We start from the raw sequence: 21,839 nt of genomic DNA on the forward strand, positions 1-21,839 counted from the left end.
GATGTCACATAGATTGACTGCCTGTAGATTGTGTGCTTTTTGAACAAAATAGAATACATCTGCAAATACAGTTCTGCAAATGCAAATTCAACCTATATACCTATGTGTGTATGTGTGCGGGCGTGCATGTGAGAGGGAGAGTGTGTGCTTGAGTGTGACAGAGTATGAGCCTGTGAGAGGGTGTGTGTGTGTGAGAGAGTATATTGCGTAGTGAGGTCATTTGTACTGTGACGTGAACCCAAGGTCCCATTTAAGGTCACCCTCATGGATACTGAGCTTTGTTATCAGCCTCTGCTTGGCTGCTCTGCTTTGTTGCGTATCCCGAAATCTGTCTTAGAGGATGGTCACCTGAGATCCGAGGCCGAATGTCCCTGACTGGGAGGGAACTTCTCTGGCACCTCCACATTTTGAGATAGGGTTCACTTGAATGTCACAAACAAGAGTAAACCATCAGTGAAGGTGTGAGTGGTGACCATTATGTTCCCAATTAGTGTGACAGCATATTGAATAAACTAAACCTGCAATGATGCCCAAAGTATAAACTGCTTTAAATCCTGTCATAATTCAATGCAAAAGGCTCGTGTCTCTTAAAAATGCTCAGACATCTTTGCGATACTCCCTGCATTGCTTTTTGAAAAATAAAATGCACAAGCATAGAAAATAGAGAGTGATTATCAATATGAGTATAGTCTACTATGGCTGAAAAGTGGACGTTTGGCTTGAACATTATGTATGTGCAAAATCATGACTTTTTGGACCAGGAAAATAGAGTTGTTTTCCACATAGCCCTCAAAAGATTTCCAACACGCACTTTATAACAAGCTTTCAAGTCGGAACATCAGAGTTACGTGTATGTTGGTTTACCTGTTGCAAAACTTAGTTTTGACTTTTCTCTCAGGTCAGCAGATAAAGCAACATCACCAGGATCACCATACAGATGTCGTGTAAGTTTCAGTATTTAGGATTTATTTTAGTAAGTTTAATTAAATACGGTATACTTTTCCATTTCTGTTATGTTGCTTCATTGTGAGTAGAGGTTTGTCTTGAGTCTTTTCCTGAGCTACCTTGGTACTTTGTTGACTTGGACTTGACTTGAGTCTAGGAGATTGAATGGTGTCAGGGACCCGATTCCATGATTCCCAACACCGTTCATGGGGTTTCCATTTTACACTGTATAGAATCATTGATTATCAACTGTCATAACAGGGTGTGTTTATCATTTAAAAGAAGCCAAAAAAATCATTCATTTGATAATGTTGCATTTTCCTGAAATCTTTTCACGAAAAGCCAATCAATCATGCAAACCTTTTAAGGTATTATGCATAGAAACTTCAAGTATTGAAAGCTTCTTTACCTTATGTAAATTAAAGTTGTGCATTTGACAGCAGAGATCAGAGCGACAGAGCTGTAATCAATTGATGTTTCCATGCAGCTCAGCTGTTTCAAGAATCTAATGGATGTTTGGTTCTCTGGTTAAATTGCACAACAAAGTTTGATCAGGAGGAGGTGCTGAGTCTCCATTTATTCTGGGAATGAAGATTGATATTCCCATTTTTTCTGCCATTTCTGTTTGGATTGCTGTTCTGTTTATGACAATGCTGATGCTTCAGTGTGAATATACATGTAGGACCACAGAGATTCATTTTTTAAGGATGTTGGTTTTCTGTCAGTGTTTACTTTGTTTCAGTCTACCGATGACAACCGCAGAGATAAGCATTAAAGTGTACTGTTTGCTATCCTTTCTTTCCATTGAATACCTCATTCCCCACCTCTACAACTATGGATATAAGTCTAAAGCATAGAAAACCACTGTTCGGCCCGTGATGTCTGCACCAATCAAAAACAAGCATCTAGCTTTTCTAATCCTATTTTCCAATCCTTGGTTCACAGCCTTGTTTGACCTGGCATCGCAACTGTACATCTAAATACTAAATGTGGCTGTTGAAGTTTCATTAGCTGTTCTGTATGCTATAAACCCACTTGAATATCAAACTTGTCATGAACTCCATGTTGACTGTGTTCATCTTACAATTTTAGTCAAGGTGCTAGCTCAAGGCAGAGCAGAACACTGTTGTCATAAAAGTAGTTATAGTATGTTTTGATAATCATGTACTCCTGTGTTTCTAAAGCATTTTATTGGTATTTGCTTAATTTTGTATTTATGTTTGTCTAAAGCTTTTCTATGTACATTTCAGTCTATGGGTCTTTCTGGTGAAGTTGAGAAGAAACTGGAGGTAACCAGTACAGATCAGAAATACACTGAGGTACAGCAGCATGCAAAATGGCGTCATGAAGAAAGGCGGCATATTAAACAAATGAGAAAAGATCATATGAAGGTATCTGAAGCTTTTTGCTAGGTTTTTGATTATCAAATGCCATTGCATTTAACTAGCACTTTTCATGGCGTCTAGACCTTTTGAGCTTCATATAAAGCAAATTACTTTTTGAAGTGTAACCTGTGCCATAATGTATGAAACATGACAGCTAATTTATGTTCAGTGAACTCTTAGAAACAACAGTATGATAATAACCGGGTAAACTTTATTTTTCTAAGTTAAAAATTGCACAACACCAGATTATAGTCCAACAGGTTTAATTGGAAGCACGCTAGCTTTTGGAGCGCCGCTCCTTCATCAGGTGATTGTCATTTTTCAGTGTTGATTGAAGGATGAATATTAGCCTGCATACCAGGGCTCTTTTACCGATTGGCCTCTTTCATACCTTTCAGGCTGATGAAACATTGGTCAAAGAAGGTCCAAACATGACTCTGACTCTGTACGAACCTAATTCTCTGTGCTGTTTATTATGTTGGCTAACCTGTGAAAAAGCACAAAACCTGTTGGGTGCAGCTCTAGTGCTTGGTGCTATCCAGGATAAAGCTGTCGTCATACACAAATATGCAGTCCCTCCACCATTGACCTTGGTAGCAGCATTGTGTACGATTTAAATGCAAGATGCACTGCAGAAGTTCACCAAGGCTCTTCAGAAGCATCTTAAAAACCCACGACCACTACCACCTAGAAGGTCAAAGGCAGCAGGTACTTGGGAGCACTACCACCTGTAAGTTCTCCTCCAAGCTACTCACTATCATAATTTGGAAATATATCGCCATATGTTGCAAACAAGTGGCAGATCAAATATAGTACAGAAAAGTACAACATGAGCACTTAGGCTAAAGGATAAGGAGAGACAGTATAGAATGACAATTCTGAAGAGTGGGCAGTGACAGAAGGACCTGGAAGTTATCGAAATAAACCTTTGAAGGCAACATATGGTTGGCAAACCGAAGAAGCTTCGAGATTCACAAAGAGAGGTATTGAATCCGAAAGCAGGAAAGTAATGCTAAACAACTATAGAATTCTGGTTAGGCCACAGCAAGAGCACTGCATCATGTTCTAGTCATTATACAGGTACACAATCCTTTATCCGACATCATCAGCTGTTTGTCAGAATTCGGAATTTTTCGGATTTCGGAACAAATGTAGCGCCCCATAATCAAACATGAATACTGCAGCCAAAACACATGAGTACTCTCACACTAAGTGGGATAAATAAAGAGTAGAAATACTACTACAATTTACTTATAGAGTAATATACTAATAAATGAAACACACGGACTATAAATACTTGAGGACATTTTATTTCCAGAAAATAAATTTCAAGAGAAAACATTAAGTAAAACTTAAACATGCACAGCTTCAGCAGTATGACAGGTGGCATTTTTAAAGACTTCACGTATCATCTGTATCGTTAACATAGTTTCCGTCTAAGCAATCTCTCTTTAATTGAGTAAACTGCCATAATTTCTTGCTTACTCATAAATTAATGTCGTTCAAGGCCAGCAATTAAATGATCACACACTTTCACCATATCATCTGTGGGGAATTTTTCACAGAGTCATCATTATCATTGATACTATCCTCACACGTATCTGTATTTAACTCTATTTCAGCAATTTTCCCATCACTGAAGGAATGCACAACAGGTGCATCATTGTCTATGTTCAGCATTTCTTTAATGTCAGCTTCATGTAATTTATTTACACTTTCATCCGATAAACTTCGTGCCTATGTTACAAGGTTTGCTATCATCTTTTTCTCATCAGTGACATTGAATCCTTTGAAGCCATCACCTGTAGGTTAATTTACATCAAACATCATTGTAGGTCACAGTCTGTGTCAAGCATTTGTTAATGTTGGTTTATCAACATCTTGCATGCATGAGCAACTGCATAAATAGCATTCTTCAGGAAGTCTGGGATTCCTAATCCTCTGTTGACTGCAGCAAGCATACCGTTTAAAAAATAGTCTTTATACTTGCTCTTCATGGAGCGTAAAATTCCTTGGTCACAAGGCTGTAATATAGATATCACATTAAAGGGCAAGTAAATGCCGAAAACATTACATTTCTCAAGAAGTTCGGCAGGGGTATGTGCGGAGCGGTTGTCAGGAACAATAACATTTTTCAGTTTTCTTCCAGTCCAGCTTGCCTGCAATGAGCTCTTGCCACTGGTGCAAAGTGGTTACCGAACCAGTTGAAAAATATCTCTCTGGTCATCCATGCTTTCTTGTTTGCATAATTGGCACAGGTAAATTCTGTATGCCTTTCAGACATCTTGGCTGTTTGCTTTTTCCAATCGCTCCCAACTTCACCTTGTGTGTGCCTGCAGTATTGGCACACCCAAGAATAGTTAACTGTCCTGAGTATCCTTAAAACTTGTTGGTGCTCTCTTGTCAGTCATTGTTCATGTTTTTCTAGGGATGTAGCGTCAGTAGAGAGCTATTTCATCAGCATTGTAAATTTGTTCAGGACTCTGGCTTTTGTCAGATGTTATCTTGGCAAATTCGTCAATATAATTTTCAGCTGTTTCTGAATCAGCAGAAGCCTTTGAACCACAGATTTTCAGATATTTTAGATATTTTCAGTTACGCTGCTTAAATTTCTGCAGCCAACCTTCTGAATATTGACACACTCCTTCAATGTTCAGTTCTTTATGATATATTCTAGCTTGTTTCATGGCCAATAAATGGCACGGTGGCTCAGCGGTTAGCACTACTGCCTCACAGTACCAGGGTCCCAGGTTCGATTCCAGCCTCGGGCGACTATCTGTGGAGTTTGCACAATCTCCCCATATCTGCGTGGGTTTCTTCCGGGTGCTCCAGTTTCCTCCCCCAGTCCAAAGATGTGCAGGTCAGGTGAATTGGCCATACTAAATTGTCCGAAGCGTTAGGTACATTAGTCAGAGGGAAATGGGACTGGGTGGGTTACTCTTCGGAGGGTCGGTGTGGACTGGTTGGGCCGAAGGGCCTATTTCCACACTATAGGGAATCTAATCTAATCAAAAAGAAACCAGTCAGTGGCGTATGTTCACTTCTTCATTGTCAAGTTCACTTCATCAACATTGTTAAGATCTTCATTTTTTTGCCCTATGCTGTGTTTTCCTATTTTACATTAGTTTATGGTCATCACTGTTATCATAAAACTCCAGTAACTTTCTGTTTCTTTAAATCATGTACAGTGGTAGTTCTGAAACCATAGTCTTCAGTAAGATGCAGCACAGACAGCACGATCAAATGTCTGCAATAACTCCACTTTCTGTGTTATTGATAATGTTAAATGCTCCCTATCCTGTTTATTATTATTACGTATAGGTGTATCTGCAGCTCCTTTAGGCATTTTCACAAGGAAATTAAATGTGATTAACCTGGGGGAAAAAGAATACAGATAATGCCTGCAGCACTTGGGTCGAGTGGATGTGGACTTTGCATTCCAAACAAACCTTGTTATGCAGACATGACTGACGCTTCACACTCCATGAAATTTGGATTTCGGAGCTTTTCGGATTTTGGAAAGGATTGTGTACTTGTACTTTAAATATGATATAAAGCTGCTTGAGAAGGTGCAGATGAGTTTTATCAGATTGGATTCGATGATGAAGGGCTTCGCAGGGTAAATGCTGAGAGGATATTTCCCTTCGTGGGAGAGTCTAGGACCAGAGGGCATGTTGTCAGAATAAATGGGTACAAATTTAAGACAGAAATGAGGAGGAATTTCTTCTCTTGAGCGTTGAGACTTTAGAACTCCATGCCAGAGGGTGCAAAGTCCTTCTGCATATTTAAGGCTGTGATAAATAGATTCTTGATCAGTAAAGGAGTGAAGTGTTCTGGGGAAAGTGCATCTAAGGAATGTCTGATTGGCGCTGCTCCTGTTTGAGTGGTGGAGCAGGCTCAAGGAGACAAACGGCCAATTCTTGTACCTATTTCTAATATTGTTTAAAATTTGGCTGCATTGGGTTGGAAAAGCTGCAGCTGTTCTTCGTCAAGCAGAGTAGGTTGAAGGGAAATTTGATGAAGATGTACAAGATAGGCTTGTAGAAGACAAACAAAGAAAAGCTGTTCCCATAAATTGTAGAAAAACCAGATACCATGGCTTTAAGCTTCTTATAAAGCAATATGTGCGAATAGCATTTTTACACGCTGAGAGTCATCATAGTCTAGAGTGGTGCCAGAAATGAAGGCAGTCAACGATTTCTAAAATAAATTAGAAAGGGACTTAAGCGAAATAAACTTGCAGGAAAATGGGATTAATTGGGTTTCCCTACAGAAGTGGATTTCTTCATGCTGTGAATTATAATTCTGTGTCTCTAAATACGTTGTAGTTTCTCCTGATGCACAATCTTTATGATTATCAAATATATCAGCCCCTTTCATTATTGCGTGGCAAAATATGTGTTCCAAACTGGGCTGATGAAACAATCTTGGCTATAGAGATGTTGAATTTTAATTGCTGACTTGCAAAGCAAGTGAAGAATTCTGTGAAAGCAATGAGTATTTCTCGTAACACCCAAATAATAATGTTTGCTGCCAAAGTCATATTTTGCAATCACTTTCATAGATGAGTTAAAGGATTTAGAATGGATAATCCTGCCAAATATTTGTGCTTGGTTGTGATTGACACTGACCAGAGCATCTCTCTTAGTCAGCCTAACAAATTTATTACCTTCAGTGCCTCAGCAACTGAAGTTGCATTTGTTAAATGTAATTAATGCGTTATCTAAAATGAACACTTAAGAGTTTCAGCACCACTGGAGGCTGAGTTTGATTTTACTCTTTTAAGTCATTGCAAGCAAAGTTTAAACTACAAACTTGGTGGACTACAACAACAAAGCATCCCTTTATTACTGTCAATCATTTGACTATCTGCTGTTAAAACTCCTGCATTACTGTGCATCTGATACCTTACTATGTGTTTAATATATTGCAAATGAGATACTTAGATAATATTTACATTGAGTATTTTAGAAAAGTTATTTTATAAAATGTGACTAAGTTTTTGTTAATGTATTGTACCTCGTTTCTCTTGACAGCTAAAATCTTCAAAGAAAAACAAAGGGGAATTTGAATATGAAAATGAAGTATGTATTTGACTACTTGTTCAAAATATTCTTAAATATTTTTAACTAAGCTTTTTCGGGATAGCTAGAAATGGCTTGAAGTTTAGCATGTTTGTTTTTAATTGTAAAATTGATTGAAATCAATCAGGATATATTCAATTCAATTGGAAGCTGTTGAATTTAATGATTGCTATCCTTGTTGATTTTAGCATGAATACAGCATGAATTGAATTGATCTTCATTAGCTTTGCAGTATCTTTATGTATATTTAACCTTACAAATGATTAGTATCCCATTCACCAGATTTCTTTTGATCTAAATCCGCAAAGGAGCTTTTTAGCCGTTGAGCACATCGAGTAGAATAGTATTTAACTCTAAATCTGTATAACTTCTATGCAGGTGGTATTGCTTCAAATTTTCACAAAGTGTATTGTTTGGATGTTGGAAAGATTTACTGTGACAGTTCTGAGCCTTGGCAAATGCAGTTCTGATTATGCTTTTGGAGCAGGTTATTCCCTCTGGATTTAATTTGGGAACAACATGTTAAGAAAACTGCTTCAGCAGCATCTTTTCTGATCTTGAAACAGCAATGCATACTATTTTTCACCACCCTAACTCGAAATATAACTTCTAAATTATCAAATGGATATGAAACTTCCACAATATTTTAGCTCCAAAGAATCTCATTTTAGTATTTCTTGCAGAACTATATTGATACTTGATTACATTTTACTTCAAGTGATCCTGAATGTCATCAAGAAGACCAATTATGAAAATTGAAGTAAAAATAAAGCAGATGAAGTTTGGTTACAATCACTGAAACCTTTGTTTAGTGCAGTTGAATTCTGTTGAGGATTGGTACAAAGCTCAACGTCTCAATTCCCTTTCAAATTGAATGACTTTCTCCCAATCTCTGTGCCTAGTAGTATATTTTATGTATACTAGGGAGTTACATTGTTGCATATACATTATTGCACTAGCCATGTGCCTCTTGTTGGGTAGTAAAATACCTATGAACTCAACTGTGAGAAAAATAATCACAAGATTTCCTTTTCATCTGAAATGAAGCAAAGTAGTGGCAAGATAGTGCAGAAGCTGAGCTCAGCATTATAACTAGTGTGTTCCATTACAGATACAGTCTCTGGGTAGCCATCTCTTTAGCTTAGAAAGACATCTTACTCATTCGGAGACCAGCTGATCAGAGATCCCATTGAACTGTAAATGGATTTATAATCTATAAATTAGTTCCCTCAAACATTTGATTAGTTTTGACTTTGTTACCTCAAGATAAAATGAACTAGCAATTCATGAATTTGACTGCTGGTTGTACTGTATTCACTTTGGCACTGAAAATCACATTTGCTCAAGAATTAAAATAAGAATTATATTTGTCACGAATATTACAGCAACTCGATACTGCTACTGCAAATAATGAGAGAACATACAACATTACAGTGCAGTACAGGCCCTTCGGCCCTCAATATTACTTTGCCCTGTCATATTAATCTGAAGCCCATCCCACCTATACTATTCTATGTACGTCCATATGCCTGTCCAATGATGACTTAAATGCACTTAAACTTGACGAATCTATTACCGTTGCAGGCAAAGCATTCCATACCCTTACTACTGTCTGAGTAAAGAACCTACCTCTGACATCTGTCTTATACCTATCTCCCCTCACTTTAAAGTTGTGTCCCCTCGTGTCCCCGTACTAGGAAAAAGGCTCTCCCTGTCCACCCTATCTAACCCTCTGATTATCTTGTATGTCTCTAAGTCACCTCTCAACCTTCTCTCTAACGAGAACAGCCTCAAGGCCTTCAGCCTTTCCTCGTAAGACATTCCTTCTATATCGGGCAACATCCTAGTAAATCTCCTCTGCACCCTTTCCAAAGCTTCCACATCCTCCTCATAATGCGGTAACCAGAACTGTACACAATACTCCAAGTGTGGTCACACCAGAGCTTTGTACAGCTGCGGCATAACCTCCTGGTTCCGGAACTCAATCCCTCTATTAATAAAGGCCAAAACACTGTATGCCTTCTTAACAACCCTGTCAATCTGGGTGACAACTTTCAGGGATAAGACAGAGATCTCTCTGATCATCTGCACTCCCAAGAATCTTACAGTTAGCCCAGTACTTTGCATTCCGATTACTCCAAATTGTATCACCTCACACTTGTCCACATCAAACTCCATTTGCCACCTCTCAGCCCAGCTCTGCATCCTATCTATGTCTCTCTGCAACCTACCACATCCTTTGTCACTATCCACAACTCCACCGACCTTAGTGTCGTCTGCAAATTTACTAACCCACCCTTCTAAGCCCTCATCCAGGTCATTTATAAAAATGATGAACAGCAGTGGACCCAAGACCGACCCTTGCGGTACGCCACTAGTAACTGGACACCAAGATGAACATATTCCATCAACTACAACCCTCTATTTTCTTTCAGCGAGCCAATTACTGATCCAAACTGCTATGGTCTCCCACAATCCCATTCCTCTGCATTTTGTATAATAGCCTAGTGTGGAGAATCTTATCGAACGTCTTGCTGAAATCCACATACACCATATCAACCGGTTTACTCTCCTCTACCTGTTTAGTCACTTTGTCAAAAAACTCAATAAGATTCGTTAGGCATGACCTACCTGCACAAAACCATGCTGACTGTCCCTGATCAGATTATTCTTTTCTAGATCGTTATAAATCCTATCTCTTATAACCTTTTCCAACACTTTACCAGCAACTGAAGTGAGACTCACTGGTCTGTAATTACCAGGGTTGTCTCTACTACCCTTTTTGAACAAGGGAACCATATTTGCTATCCTCCAGTCCTTAGGCACTATTTCTGTAGACAATGATGATTTAAAGATCAATGCCAAAGGCTCGGCAATCTCTTCCCTTGCTTCCCAGAGCATCCTAGGATAGATCCCATCCGGCCCAGGGGACTTGTCTATTTTCACACTGCAGTATTTCTAATACCTCTTCTTTGTGAACCTCAATCTCTTCTAGTCTCGATGCAAGTATCTCTGTATCTTAATTGCTGACATTTTCATTTTCTAAAGTGAACACTGTCGAAAAATATTTATTTAGTGCTTCCCCTATCTCCTCTGACTCCACACACAACTTTCCACTATGATCCTTGATTCACCCTAATTTAACTCTCGTCATTCTTTTATTCCTGACATACCTATGGAAAACCTTAGAGAGAAAAGTGACTATGACCCATTTCACTTTTTGATGTGCTACTTTTCTCTGAAGAAAATAAAGACCACCTCTTCTAAGAATTATATCTCTTCCCCCATTTTCCTATTTTGACCTGCTGCCCTAGCATTCAATTACTACATCTATAAGCAGCTGCTGTGAAATGGCAGATGAAAGAAAATATGTTACAACTATTTTGAGTCTGGTTCTGTCTTGATATTTTTCATTCTGTTTCAAATAGTTGGTGAAATTATTTTCCTGACAGTATTATTTGTAACATTTCCTTCATTTAATAATTTACCCTGGTTAATTTACTTCTGTTTTCACTCCTACAGTCTGATAATGAAACTACACATGTGCCTTCATCTTCTGTTCAAATCATAAATTCATTTCCTTCTGCCCAGGCAACATCCAGTGTATCATATGAGGTATTGTTACTGCGTTTGTTATTACCTTTCTCACTCTTCAAACGTTTTCACAGAGACACTTATCTTTCAGAGCAATTTCCACAGGATCAGTAGATTAATCTTCCCTGTGTAGCTTGCTTCAGTTTGTTTTTATCATTTTCCTTGAAGCTTACGGTTGAAAAGTTCATTCTGTTTATATTACATGTCCTTTAATGTTAGATGTGAACAGGAAATATATTTGGACAGGAAACAATTTAATGCTAAATCTATATTGCCTTTATTGTCTCCCCATCTTAGGTGAAGGGCAAGTGCTTTGCTCTCTACTCTGGAAAAAATCTGCTTTGACGTTAACAACCTGTGCGAATGAAAGTGTCTTATGATAATTTCCTTCATTTGTTAGATTTTTCCTTTCCCTGGAAAAGTACAGTATCTTTGCTTAGCAGGGCCCTGCAGGGTCAAAAGAAGGTTGCAATCTGCCAAACTGTATAATACATCAAGCTATCCACCAGCCACAACACTTCATTTCTTGCATATGGATTTCTGTTTTGCTAAAATGCTGTGGAAAATGATATTTATTTGTTTTATTATTGCAAATAATTAATAGTGTAATTGAAATCCAGTTTTAAAGAAACATCCTTAAGAATCCCCGATAGCTTAGTGAGATTCTTTTTCAATGAGTAGCTGAGTCCAACCAATCAGGACCAACATTTGATCATGCACTATGCTTTTAGATGATATCAGCACTGTTTCACTTTGCTGGATTGGCAGTCCTTGTAAAGTCCAGCATTTATTATGCATTCCTGATTACGTTTGTGAAGTTAATGGCGAGCTGCCTTGAACCACTTTTGTCTTTGCAGTACTGATTACCAAAGGTGCTCTGAACAATGAGTCCCAGGATTTTAACTTATCAGTAATGGAGGAACAGCAATAAATTACTATGATGCATGTCTTAGAGGGAAAGTGAAGTGACGGTGGTCAAATCTGCTTGCTCCCCTTGCTTTTCCAGATCAGTTTTTGTGCTGTCAAAGGAACTCAGATGAATTGATGTAGTCCATCAATATTTTCAGCAGTTTGCTACTTAATGGGTAACTAACTGACTGTTAGGGTAGTAATTGGTTGGTTCTGTCCTGTCCAGTATTTTGTGGACAGGGTTTGTTGTGGCAAGATATCCTTCAATTGATGCTAATGTTGTTGTTGTACTGAAACACCTTGGCTAGTGGCACAGATAGTTCTGGAACACGTTTTTTCAAACCATTTCAGCTGGAATGTGTTTGGGGCCCTAGCATGTGTTACAATCTGTGCACTCGGATGTTTTTTGATATCACATGGAATGAATAGACTTGTTGAATCCTGGCATATTTTGATGTTGGGCATCTCAGGACAGGTTATCTGTCTTTGCATTACCATGACTGTGCTACACCATCCTTGAGGATTGGGCTGTTTGGTTATGGAGGCGGTGGCGCACGACATTTTGGAACATCATCTCAGTGTGGAGAGAACTCTGTCTCTAAAAGAACCACTCTATATAATAATTACTCTTAGCATTAATTTCATGTGTAGAAGCAATTTTGAGAGAGAGATTGGTGAGCTTGGATAGCTTTTTCCCTTGTGTAGGTTATCTCACCATTTGTTGCAGACTCAAGCTGGCAAGTATGCCTTTAAGGACTCTATCAATCCAGTCAGTAATGGGGCTACCAAGCCACAGTTATGTTCAACATAAAATGTCATTATGGACCAGGCCAGATCCCCTCAAAACATTTCAAGAAGGTAACCCAGACCCTAACTTTTCTAGTTGTTTTAAGCAAATGTAAAGTGGATATTTCAGGAGTGACGCAGCTGGCCTAACCACTCAGTTTTAAATAAAACATGGCCCAGGAAGGTGACTTGGGCTTGGGCAAATTCACTTTCAGCCAGGTTTATTACCAAGCCTGGCTCCTGAAGTCAATCAAACAATTCCGATAAATGCTGCAAATATTCCTTTCATGTGTGACTAAATATCACTAGGTTATCGATATAAGTTACACAATTGAGTAATCCGGCAATGAGTTTATTGGTTAATCTTTGAACTGTGGCTAGTGCATTTTTTTATACCAAATGGCATAACTTTAAATTGATAGTCCATTTGGTATTATGAAAGTCAAAATTGTCTTTGCTTTTGTGGGCAATGGTACCTGCCAGTTCCTCTGAGCAAGTCCAACTTAAAAATATAAGTTGCTTGTCCCATCTTTTCCACGTTTGGAAAATGGTGTTGAATCTGAAATGCATCAGTCTTTGTATCTGCATTGACATGGTCCACACACAACCGTTGAGTACCATCTGGCTTTGGCACCATAACTATGGGTGTCTACCAGTCACTCTAACGCCCTTCGATTATGTCGTCTTGGAGAATGCGTTCAACCTCCTTTTGAACTTGTGCCAACTTTCGAGTGTTATGCCTGAAAGGATGTTGCTTAATCGGAACAGCATTTCCTACATCAGCATCATGCACAATTAGTACTTGCCAGGATATTTCCACATATCTACTCATGTGATAGCAATACTCTTTCAGGTCATCTTGATTTTCCTCTGGAAGGTCACTTGGTAATTTATCCCAAATTTTGATAACTTTCTCATTGTCCAATTTAATTTGAGGAATGTCCAATTCAGAATCCTGTGAACTTCTTTTAATCTGTGTTGTAACCAGTAACAGTCTCTTTTTTGCTTTCCTTTACTGTCAAAATACCTTGTGAGCATATTCACATGGCACACTGAGATTTCTTTTTTATGGAGTCCTTATCAAATAGTTCACATCACTCGATCTCCTTTCAATTTGATAAGGTCCACTAAACCTTGCTTTTAAAGGCTCACCTATCACTGGAAGTCACACTAACACCTTATCTCCGATAGCAAATTTGAGTGTTTTGGATTTCTCATCTGCTTCCTGGTCCATTATATACTCTGATACTTTTAAATGCTCTTTAGCCAATTTTCTCCGCTCTTTTTAATTGTTTCCTAAAATTTGACATACAGTCCAAATGTCGACTCTGAACTATGACTTACCAATTTCTCCTTTATTTTAGCGGTTGTCTCACTTCATATCCAAAAACTAATTCAAATGGACTGAATTTGGTTGATTTATTTGGCGCATCTTTGATGGAAAATTGTTCAAACTGAATTCTTTTATCCCAATCATCTCAATACTTTTGACTACAAGCCCTCAACATGGCCTTTAATGTCTGATGCCACCTTTTAGCATTCCTTGCGAATCTGGATGGTATGCAGTAGATTTGAATTGTTTTATTCCTATGCTGTCCATAACATCCTTAGTTTTATTGTGAAGTTTGATCTTTGATTTGATTGTATCTCTCTAGATAGTCATCTCTAGTGAAAAATTTGAGTAACTCCTCCACAATCCTTTTAGCTGTCAAATTGCATAATGGAATGGCCTCTGGAAGACATCCAAACTGTCAACAAATATTGATTCCCACTTTTTATTTGGGGTGGGGTTTCTGCACAATCGATTAAGACTCTTGTAAAAGTTCCTCAAATGCAGGAATGAGTTTTTTAAAAATGTGCAGGTTTTATAACCTATATAATTGAGCACTTCTTGTCTTGCTGTGAATTCCTGTTACTGGCACTTCTTCCGGCAGTAGTCCATCAAAGGTACATATTTCCTCATCTTTCAACATCAAAGATTGAGAAGATTCTGTATCTCTTAATATTGTAACCTATTTACCTGCTGCTACTGGCCTAAACTTTATCTTCACAAATATATGGTTTAAGAAGATCTGGCATTTCCTCCTTAACCAACCACCAACCAGGTTGTACATTATGGTGCAGCTTTTTAGTCTCCAAAACCAGTTTGGAACGACAGAACAAATCCTAGAAAGAGACCCCAATCCATTAAGGACCAGGCCAGATCCCCTCTAAACATTTCAAGAAGATAGCCCAAACCCTAACTTTTCTAGTTGTTTTAAGCATGTCTAATGTGGATATACCAGGAATGATGCAGCTGGCCCAACCACGCCGTTTTAAACAAAACAAAATTTTATTTATACACAAACAAAAGAAAACCAAATTTAGAATAGCATAACTATTTGAAACCCAATCGACTCTATCGCAACTTAATGATGCTGTTCCAAATACTTGCAACATCCCCATAAACAAACTCTTGGCTAATAAGCTAAAATCAAACATAGATTCTTCCAGGAGAGATGTCAGAGAGAGAGAGAGAGAGAAAATTGGCATGGAGCTGATTTTTTGACGAGCAGTCTCATAAACTGCTTGCTAAAACCAAACCAAAGCCTTAAATGGGAGAACTGGCCACTCCCCATTCATTGTACAAATATTTTAAAAGAAAGAGTTAAAAGAATCTGAAGTAGGTAATTCCAGACATATCAGAACCTCAGATTTTATGACCCCTCTGAAAAAAGAAACCAAGGACAACATAACCTTGTTAAAGGGGCAGCATCAGCACACTCTACTTTGTGCAGGGATGTAAATGTCCTTGTTGTCCTCTCTGCTGCTTCCAATGAGTGCTCAACGTAGAGGAATGAGTTTTAGTTGAGGGAGGGAAATTGGTGGCAATCAGCAGGCAATTTCCATGTCCACATTTGACGTGATTTTGAGGTCTGGAGTTAATGTTGAGGTCTCCTGGTATCCTTCACGTGGACTGTTTATCACTGCCAAATCTGTCACTGGATATGGCACGATGACAGAAGATGTTGGGACATTGACTGTAAGATATATTGTATATACTTGAGTAATAATCAAACTTTTTGACTACCTTTTAAGTTTAAATTTATGGTGGTCGACTATTACTGGATAATACTTTTGAGGGACTGAAATTTATGCCCGTCAAAATTCATACTGTATCATTAGCAGTAAGCCAACTGATCTCTAAATGAAGAAAGGGGGGAAAAATGTAATTCTGAAAACCTGGAGCAGATCACAACAGCCAGCGGACTGGAAGACTGGGAACAGCGCGGAGCAACCAGCAAACTGGAAAGCTGGAGTTAGATGTGACAACTGGCACACTGACTCATAAACGTTGATCTATTATCTGTGAATAACTGAAATTGATTTTTACATGAAATATATGGAAGATTCCAGGTTATTTGGCCAAAAATAGGAGGTCAACTTTTACATGAGATCGACTATTACTCAAGTATATGCTATAATTCTGAATATGACTGCCAGGCTGTTTGAATAGTCTGTGGAGCAGCTCTTCCAATTTATATCGCACGCCAGCTGCTGTGTTATTATTTAAGCTCATTGTCTCCAGAGGAATCATTGCAGGCTCCAAGATTACTTATCTAGTATGAGGAACGTCTAGTCCTTGCCCAACTGAATTTGTAATGGCTCTATATAGTTGGTTTCTGCACCTCTAGATTTGGGAGGGGAGAGTAGCAGGTTTCATGATGCAGATTTGCTAGTTTGTAATCCTTGCTGAAAATGGGTGTGAACATTGAATAAGAATCTGTATAATCCTCATTGATGTTGAATATCCTGAGGATTTCTACTGGTGCACATGAAAATTGCCCACTCGAATGGAGTAGTGTATATTTGAAAATATATTTGTGTTAATAGAAATCACCGGAAATTTTGTTTTGAAATGCTGGAGTTTGACATTTTGAAAGTTTTTGGAATTGAAGCTGTGATAGCGCAATAAAGAGCATGTGACCTAGTTTAACAAACAATTTTGTATTCTTTTACAGGAGGATGATCGTTCCACTCAACCCTCATCAGTACCTTTTGGTCTCAAGCCTAGATCAGGTAAGTCATGTAGTTATTTCTTCGGAATTTTTCTACTTTCTGAATGCAACTAATTTCCACATAGGAATTTATTTGATTCAGATGAAAGATTAGTTGTTTGATGCTTCATTTTCACATAAGTAAGTTATATATTCAACCTAAGCTAGAATAAACTGAAATCCTGAAACTTGGTGGCTATCTCTCTCATCAAATTCATAACTGAAACACATTGATATTCAAGAATATTTAAGCCAATATCTTCAGATCTAGAACAACTAAAAATCTATTTTGCAAACAAATACAGGAATATCTGACTTGAAATTTCTCTATCTTATAGCAAAATGGGTAGTTTCCCTTTCAGGCGATAGCCTATTTCTCTGGTATGTTCAGAAATGACCTTATAATTTAACTTGTAGCAAAAATTTAATTCATTAAAATTAATCTAATGCAAGTACCCTTTAAGTTACATTCAAATAGTGAAATATGTATAGCTTCTTCATAAATGTAGAAGTTAATCATTATAAATGACAAGATGAAAATAATTGATTAATACTTGTATGCAGATATTGAGGTCTACTGGGATTGTTTGGGTAGGTAAAGGTATTGCTGTATACTTTTCTTAAAAAACAAAAGCTTTCTAATGGAAAATAGCCTATTTTTGCATAAAATATTTCCAAGTATTCTGTGTTCCATTAAACTTCCCGACCCTTTTGCTTAAATTCTAGATACATAATATGCTGTTACTTGCTGTGTGCTATGGTTAGGGCATGTATCTGTTGTAAATCTCCCCTTGCATATTTAGTTTTTCAAAGAAATCTTTCTGCAGAAAATTGTTTAACATGTGACCTAAAAATGATCTCTGTCCTTGTGACATATCACTCATTATATCCTGCCAACCTGAAAAAAGACCCATTTAGACCTACTTCCCCTCCTTTTAACCAACCACTCTTCTCTCCATATATGCTACTGGGTACACCATGCATATAAATAACAGTGAGTATCGTTAGTTCCACTGTTATTTTATCACCCAATTATGAACTGCCATATAATGTTTAAGAAACAAAGATCTGATAGAATTAGCAGCAATGTTTCTTGCCATATGCCATTCTATATTTTGAAACTAAGTGGCACTGAACAAGTATGGCAAAGCATCTTTGAATCTTTAAATGGGGTCCATTAGCTGAATTGTCTGGATGGCTAGTTTGCAATGCAAAGTAATACCACCAGTGCAGGCTTAATTTCCGTACTACTTGAGATCACCATGGAGGCTCTGCTATCTGAACCTTATTGTTTGCTTGAGGTATAGTAACCCTCAGGTTAAACTCTCCACCAGTTGTGACTCTGTAATGAGAGGTCAATTCATGGTCCTCTGGGACGATGGCAACTTTCACATATAGCAGCACATGTTGGACATCCTGCTTGCAAAACATGCTGGATGCTCACATGAATTCTTTTTTTCATTCACTTATGGGTTGTGGGTGTTGCTGGCTGCTTGTTGCCCTTGCAAAGGGTGGTGGTGACCTTCTTTATTGAACCATTGCAGTCCACATGCTGTAAGTTGACCCAGAATGCCCTGTGATATGGAGCTCAACCATGTATAAAACAGAAGCCACAGAAGAATAGAGTCTAGATTAGAGTGGTGCTGGAAAAGCACCGTAGGTCAGGCAGCATCTGAGGAGCAGGGAAATCGTCGTTTTGGGCAAAAGCCCTTCATCAGGAATGAAGGCAGAGAGTTTCTGGGGTGGAGAGATAAATAGGAGGGGGTTGGGGCTGGGAGGAAGGTAGCCAAGAATACAATAGGTGGATGGAGTTGGAGATGAAGGTGATAGGTCGGAGAGGAGGAGCAGATAGGTGGGAAGGAAGATCGGTAGGTAGGACAGGTCATGAGGACGGTGCTGAGCTGGAAGATTGGAACTGGGGTAAGGTGCTGGAAGGGGAAATGAGAAAACTGGTGAAGTCCACATTGATGTCCTGGGGTTGAAGCATTCCAAGGTGGAAGATGATGGTGGTAAGGGAGTGGCAATGGAGGAGGTCCAGGACCTGCATGTGGGGGGGGGGGGGGGGGGGGGGGGGGGAGGGAGTTGAAATGTTGGGCCAGAAGGTGGTGGGGTTGATTGGTGCGGGTATCCCGGAGATGTTCCCTAAAGAGCTCTGCGAGAATGCGTCCAGTCTCCCCAATGTAGAGGAGACTGCATCAGGAGTAACGGATACAATAAATGATATTGGTGGATGTGCAGGTGAAACTTTGATGGATGTGGAAGGCTCCTTTGGGGCGTGGGATGGAGGTGAGGGGGAAGTGTGGGCGCAGGTTTTGCAATTCCTGTGGTGGGAGGGGAAGGTGCCAGGAGGGGAGGGTGGGTTGTTTGGGGGGGGGGGGGGGGCGTGTACCTGACCAGGTAGTCACGGAGGGAACTGTCTTTGTGGAAAGGGGTGGGGAGGGAAATATATCCCTGGTGGTGGGGTCTGTTTGGAGGTGGCAGAAATGTTGGCAGATGATGCAGTTTATGCGAAGGGTGGAAGGTGAGGACAGGGGGGTTCTGTCCTTGTTACGGTTGGAGGGGTGGGGTTTGAGGGTGGAGGTGTGCGATGTGGATGAGATGCGTTGGAGGGCATCTTCAACCACGTTGGAAGGGAAATTGCGGTCTCTAAAGAAGGAGGCCATCTGGTGTGTTCTGTGCTGGAACTGGTCAGTGTCAAGTCATTGGCGATGAAGAGGTCCAGGAAGGGGAGGGAGGTGTCAGAGATGGTCCAGGTGAATTTAGGGTGAGGGTGGAATGTGTTGGTAAAGTTGATGAACTGCTCAACCTCCTCGCGGGAGCACGAGGTGTCGTCGATGCAGTCATCAATGTAGCGGAGAAAGAGGTGGGGAGTGGTGCCAGTGTAACTATGGAAGATGGACTGTTCTACGTAGCTGACAAAGAGACAGGCATAGCTGTGGCTCATGCGGGTACCCTTTCGCCTGGAGGAAGTGGGAGGATTCGAAGGAGAAATTGTTAAGGGTGAGGGCGAGTTCAGTCAAACTAATGAGTGTTCAGTGGAAGGGTCCTATTTTGGATGTCGGGAGAGGAAGAAACGGAGGGCTTGGAGGCCCTAGTCATGGCAGATGGAGGTGTAGATGGATTGGATGTCCATGGTGAAGATGAGGCGTTGGGTGTCAGGGAAACGGAAGTCTTGGAGGAGGTGGAGGGCGTGGGTGATGTCTTGAACGTATGTGGGGAGTTCCTGGACAAGGGGGGATAGGACAGTATTGAGGTCGGTGGAGTTGAGTTTGCTCATCCCCTGTGATTTGGGTTACATTCATTTTTTTTAATAGGAACCGGCGTGTGTGATTCAGCTCTTGTGTCTGTTCAGTCATTCATTGAAATCATGGATGATCTGTGGTCTAACTCCATATCCTCTAATTTCTTTGCTTAATAAAAATATATCTGTTTTAGATGTAATATAATAACTGATGGAGCATCCACTGCCATTTGTGAAGGGAGTTCCAAACATTTACCATCCTTTGTGTACATAACATCTCTCCTAAGTAGTCTGGGCCTAATTTTTACATTGTACGCCCTAGTTCTAGAATCTCTAATTGTTGGAAATATTTTATCCTAATTGCCCTATCTCATCTTGTTAATATTTTGAAGACCTCAAACGGATCACCTTTTAACCTTCTAAATTATAAAGAAAATAGATTTAATTTGTATAGTAGCTTCTCATTACTTAACCTTTGAAGTTCAGGTAAATTTCTTATTAACCTATGTTATACTCCCGAAAGGGCCAATATATTCTTCTCGAAGTATCACTTTGTGTTTGTACTATACTTCAAACAGCATTTACACGTCCATCACGTCAGGAACTTGGAGCAGTTGACCCAGGTTTTACTATCAGAAGAAAGATGGAACACCTAAGAGAAGAATTAGAACAAATTAGGCAGCTTAAACAGGTAAACCATTTGAAATTATCTATTTGCAATACTTTTAGCAAGATTTAAATGAAGTGTAATGGTAGTGCTCTTGATATTTTGTGATCTTTAAATGAAATGTGGACAAAAAAACAATCCAGCAATGCAACTACTTTTTCTCTAGAATAAGATTTGGAGAATGAATTTTGGACGACATGAGGTAGGTATGACATCCTTGCAATTACAGGCCTACAACTTGGCAAAGCTATCACTTTTAAGTGCAAAAGTACTGACACATTTACAAATGGTCGCTGATGTGCCATTTTCCTATTTCATACCAGGACAAGTGTATTTATAAATGTTGTCACAAGATATTTTGTAATGTTGATATTGTCAAAGCTTATTAACTATCCTGGGAAACTGTTACCCTAACATGTCTCGAAACAAGAATAGGTTACTCAGCATCTCAAATCTATGCCTCCATTCCAGTGTACTATTACTGTCAGTAGATGAACCTCCTCAGCCCATTTTTATCATTTTCATGTATCCACAAGCGATGAATAATGAAATTACTTGAAGAAAACATGAAGAATATATATTCAGTTGGAGGCAATATGTTGAAGGTAACATGGATTTTCAAAAGCAAAACACATTTTGAAGATGTCGTTAGTAGATAAGGGAAAGATGGTGAATAGAGTCAACTTAATTCTTGGAAGTTATTTGATAAGAAACTTCCTAACATACTACTGGCTTCCCTAATTAATGAGGAGAATTGAGATGACGTTGCACATTGAATTACTTATTACCACAAACTTGTCAATAGTGGCTACATTTGTGCAGGTCTGACCAACAGAGGAACCCCATGGATTCACTCTTTAAGAATGACAAAAGGGCAGTATTTGTTTGCAAATCCAAATTTTGTGAATTGGGTATTGTATTTAAAACCAGTATGTTTCTCCTGCAAAACCGCAGACGCTAACAAATTAAATAGTAAGTTGACAACCTGTCTTCAGAATAGCATTGGAGAGTAGAAAGTTGACAGCAAGTTGTCAAGTAAATATTTAAGGCAGTAAGAGGGATATTCTCTTTAAAAATGTGCTCAATATTGTTTTGATTAATATTATGAAAACTATCCAACAATGATGAAGGTTGCAAGGTGAAGGTTGGTGGGCGGCACGGTGGCACAGTGGTTAGCACTGTTGCCTCACA

At 39.1% G+C, this 21,839-nt stretch overlaps 1 protein-coding gene across 4 annotated transcripts in view; it reads left to right on the forward strand.

Moving 5' to 3' along the window:
- lrch2 (leucine-rich repeats and calponin homology (CH) domain containing 2) overlaps positions 1-21,839 on the forward strand; it is a 163,324-nt gene that overhangs the window by 118,374 nt on the left and 23,111 nt on the right. For 3 of the 4 annotated variants that reach the window (XM_043704469.2, XM_043704470.2, XM_087992162.1), the window contains 6 exons: positions 899-944; positions 2,196-2,336; positions 7,367-7,414; positions 10,937-11,029; positions 16,705-16,762; positions 20,560-20,672. In XM_043704469.2, the coding sequence (XP_043560404.2) occupies positions 899-944; positions 2,196-2,336; positions 7,367-7,414; positions 10,937-11,029; positions 16,705-16,762; positions 20,560-20,672 (499 nt within the window). The remainder of the gene's footprint in view (positions 1-898; positions 945-2,195; positions 2,337-7,366; positions 7,415-10,936; positions 11,030-16,704; positions 16,763-20,559; positions 20,673-21,839) is intronic. The other variant, XM_043704471.2, reaches the window with a different exon arrangement.

The sequence above is a fragment of the Chiloscyllium plagiosum genome, unplaced genomic scaffold (assembly GCF_037043375.1).
Source record: "Chiloscyllium plagiosum isolate Xiang-an unplaced genomic scaffold, Cpla_swu_hap1 HiC_scaffold_11, whole genome shotgun sequence".
NCBI classification, from domain to species: domain Eukaryota; kingdom Metazoa; phylum Chordata; class Chondrichthyes; order Orectolobiformes; family Hemiscylliidae; genus Chiloscyllium; species Chiloscyllium plagiosum.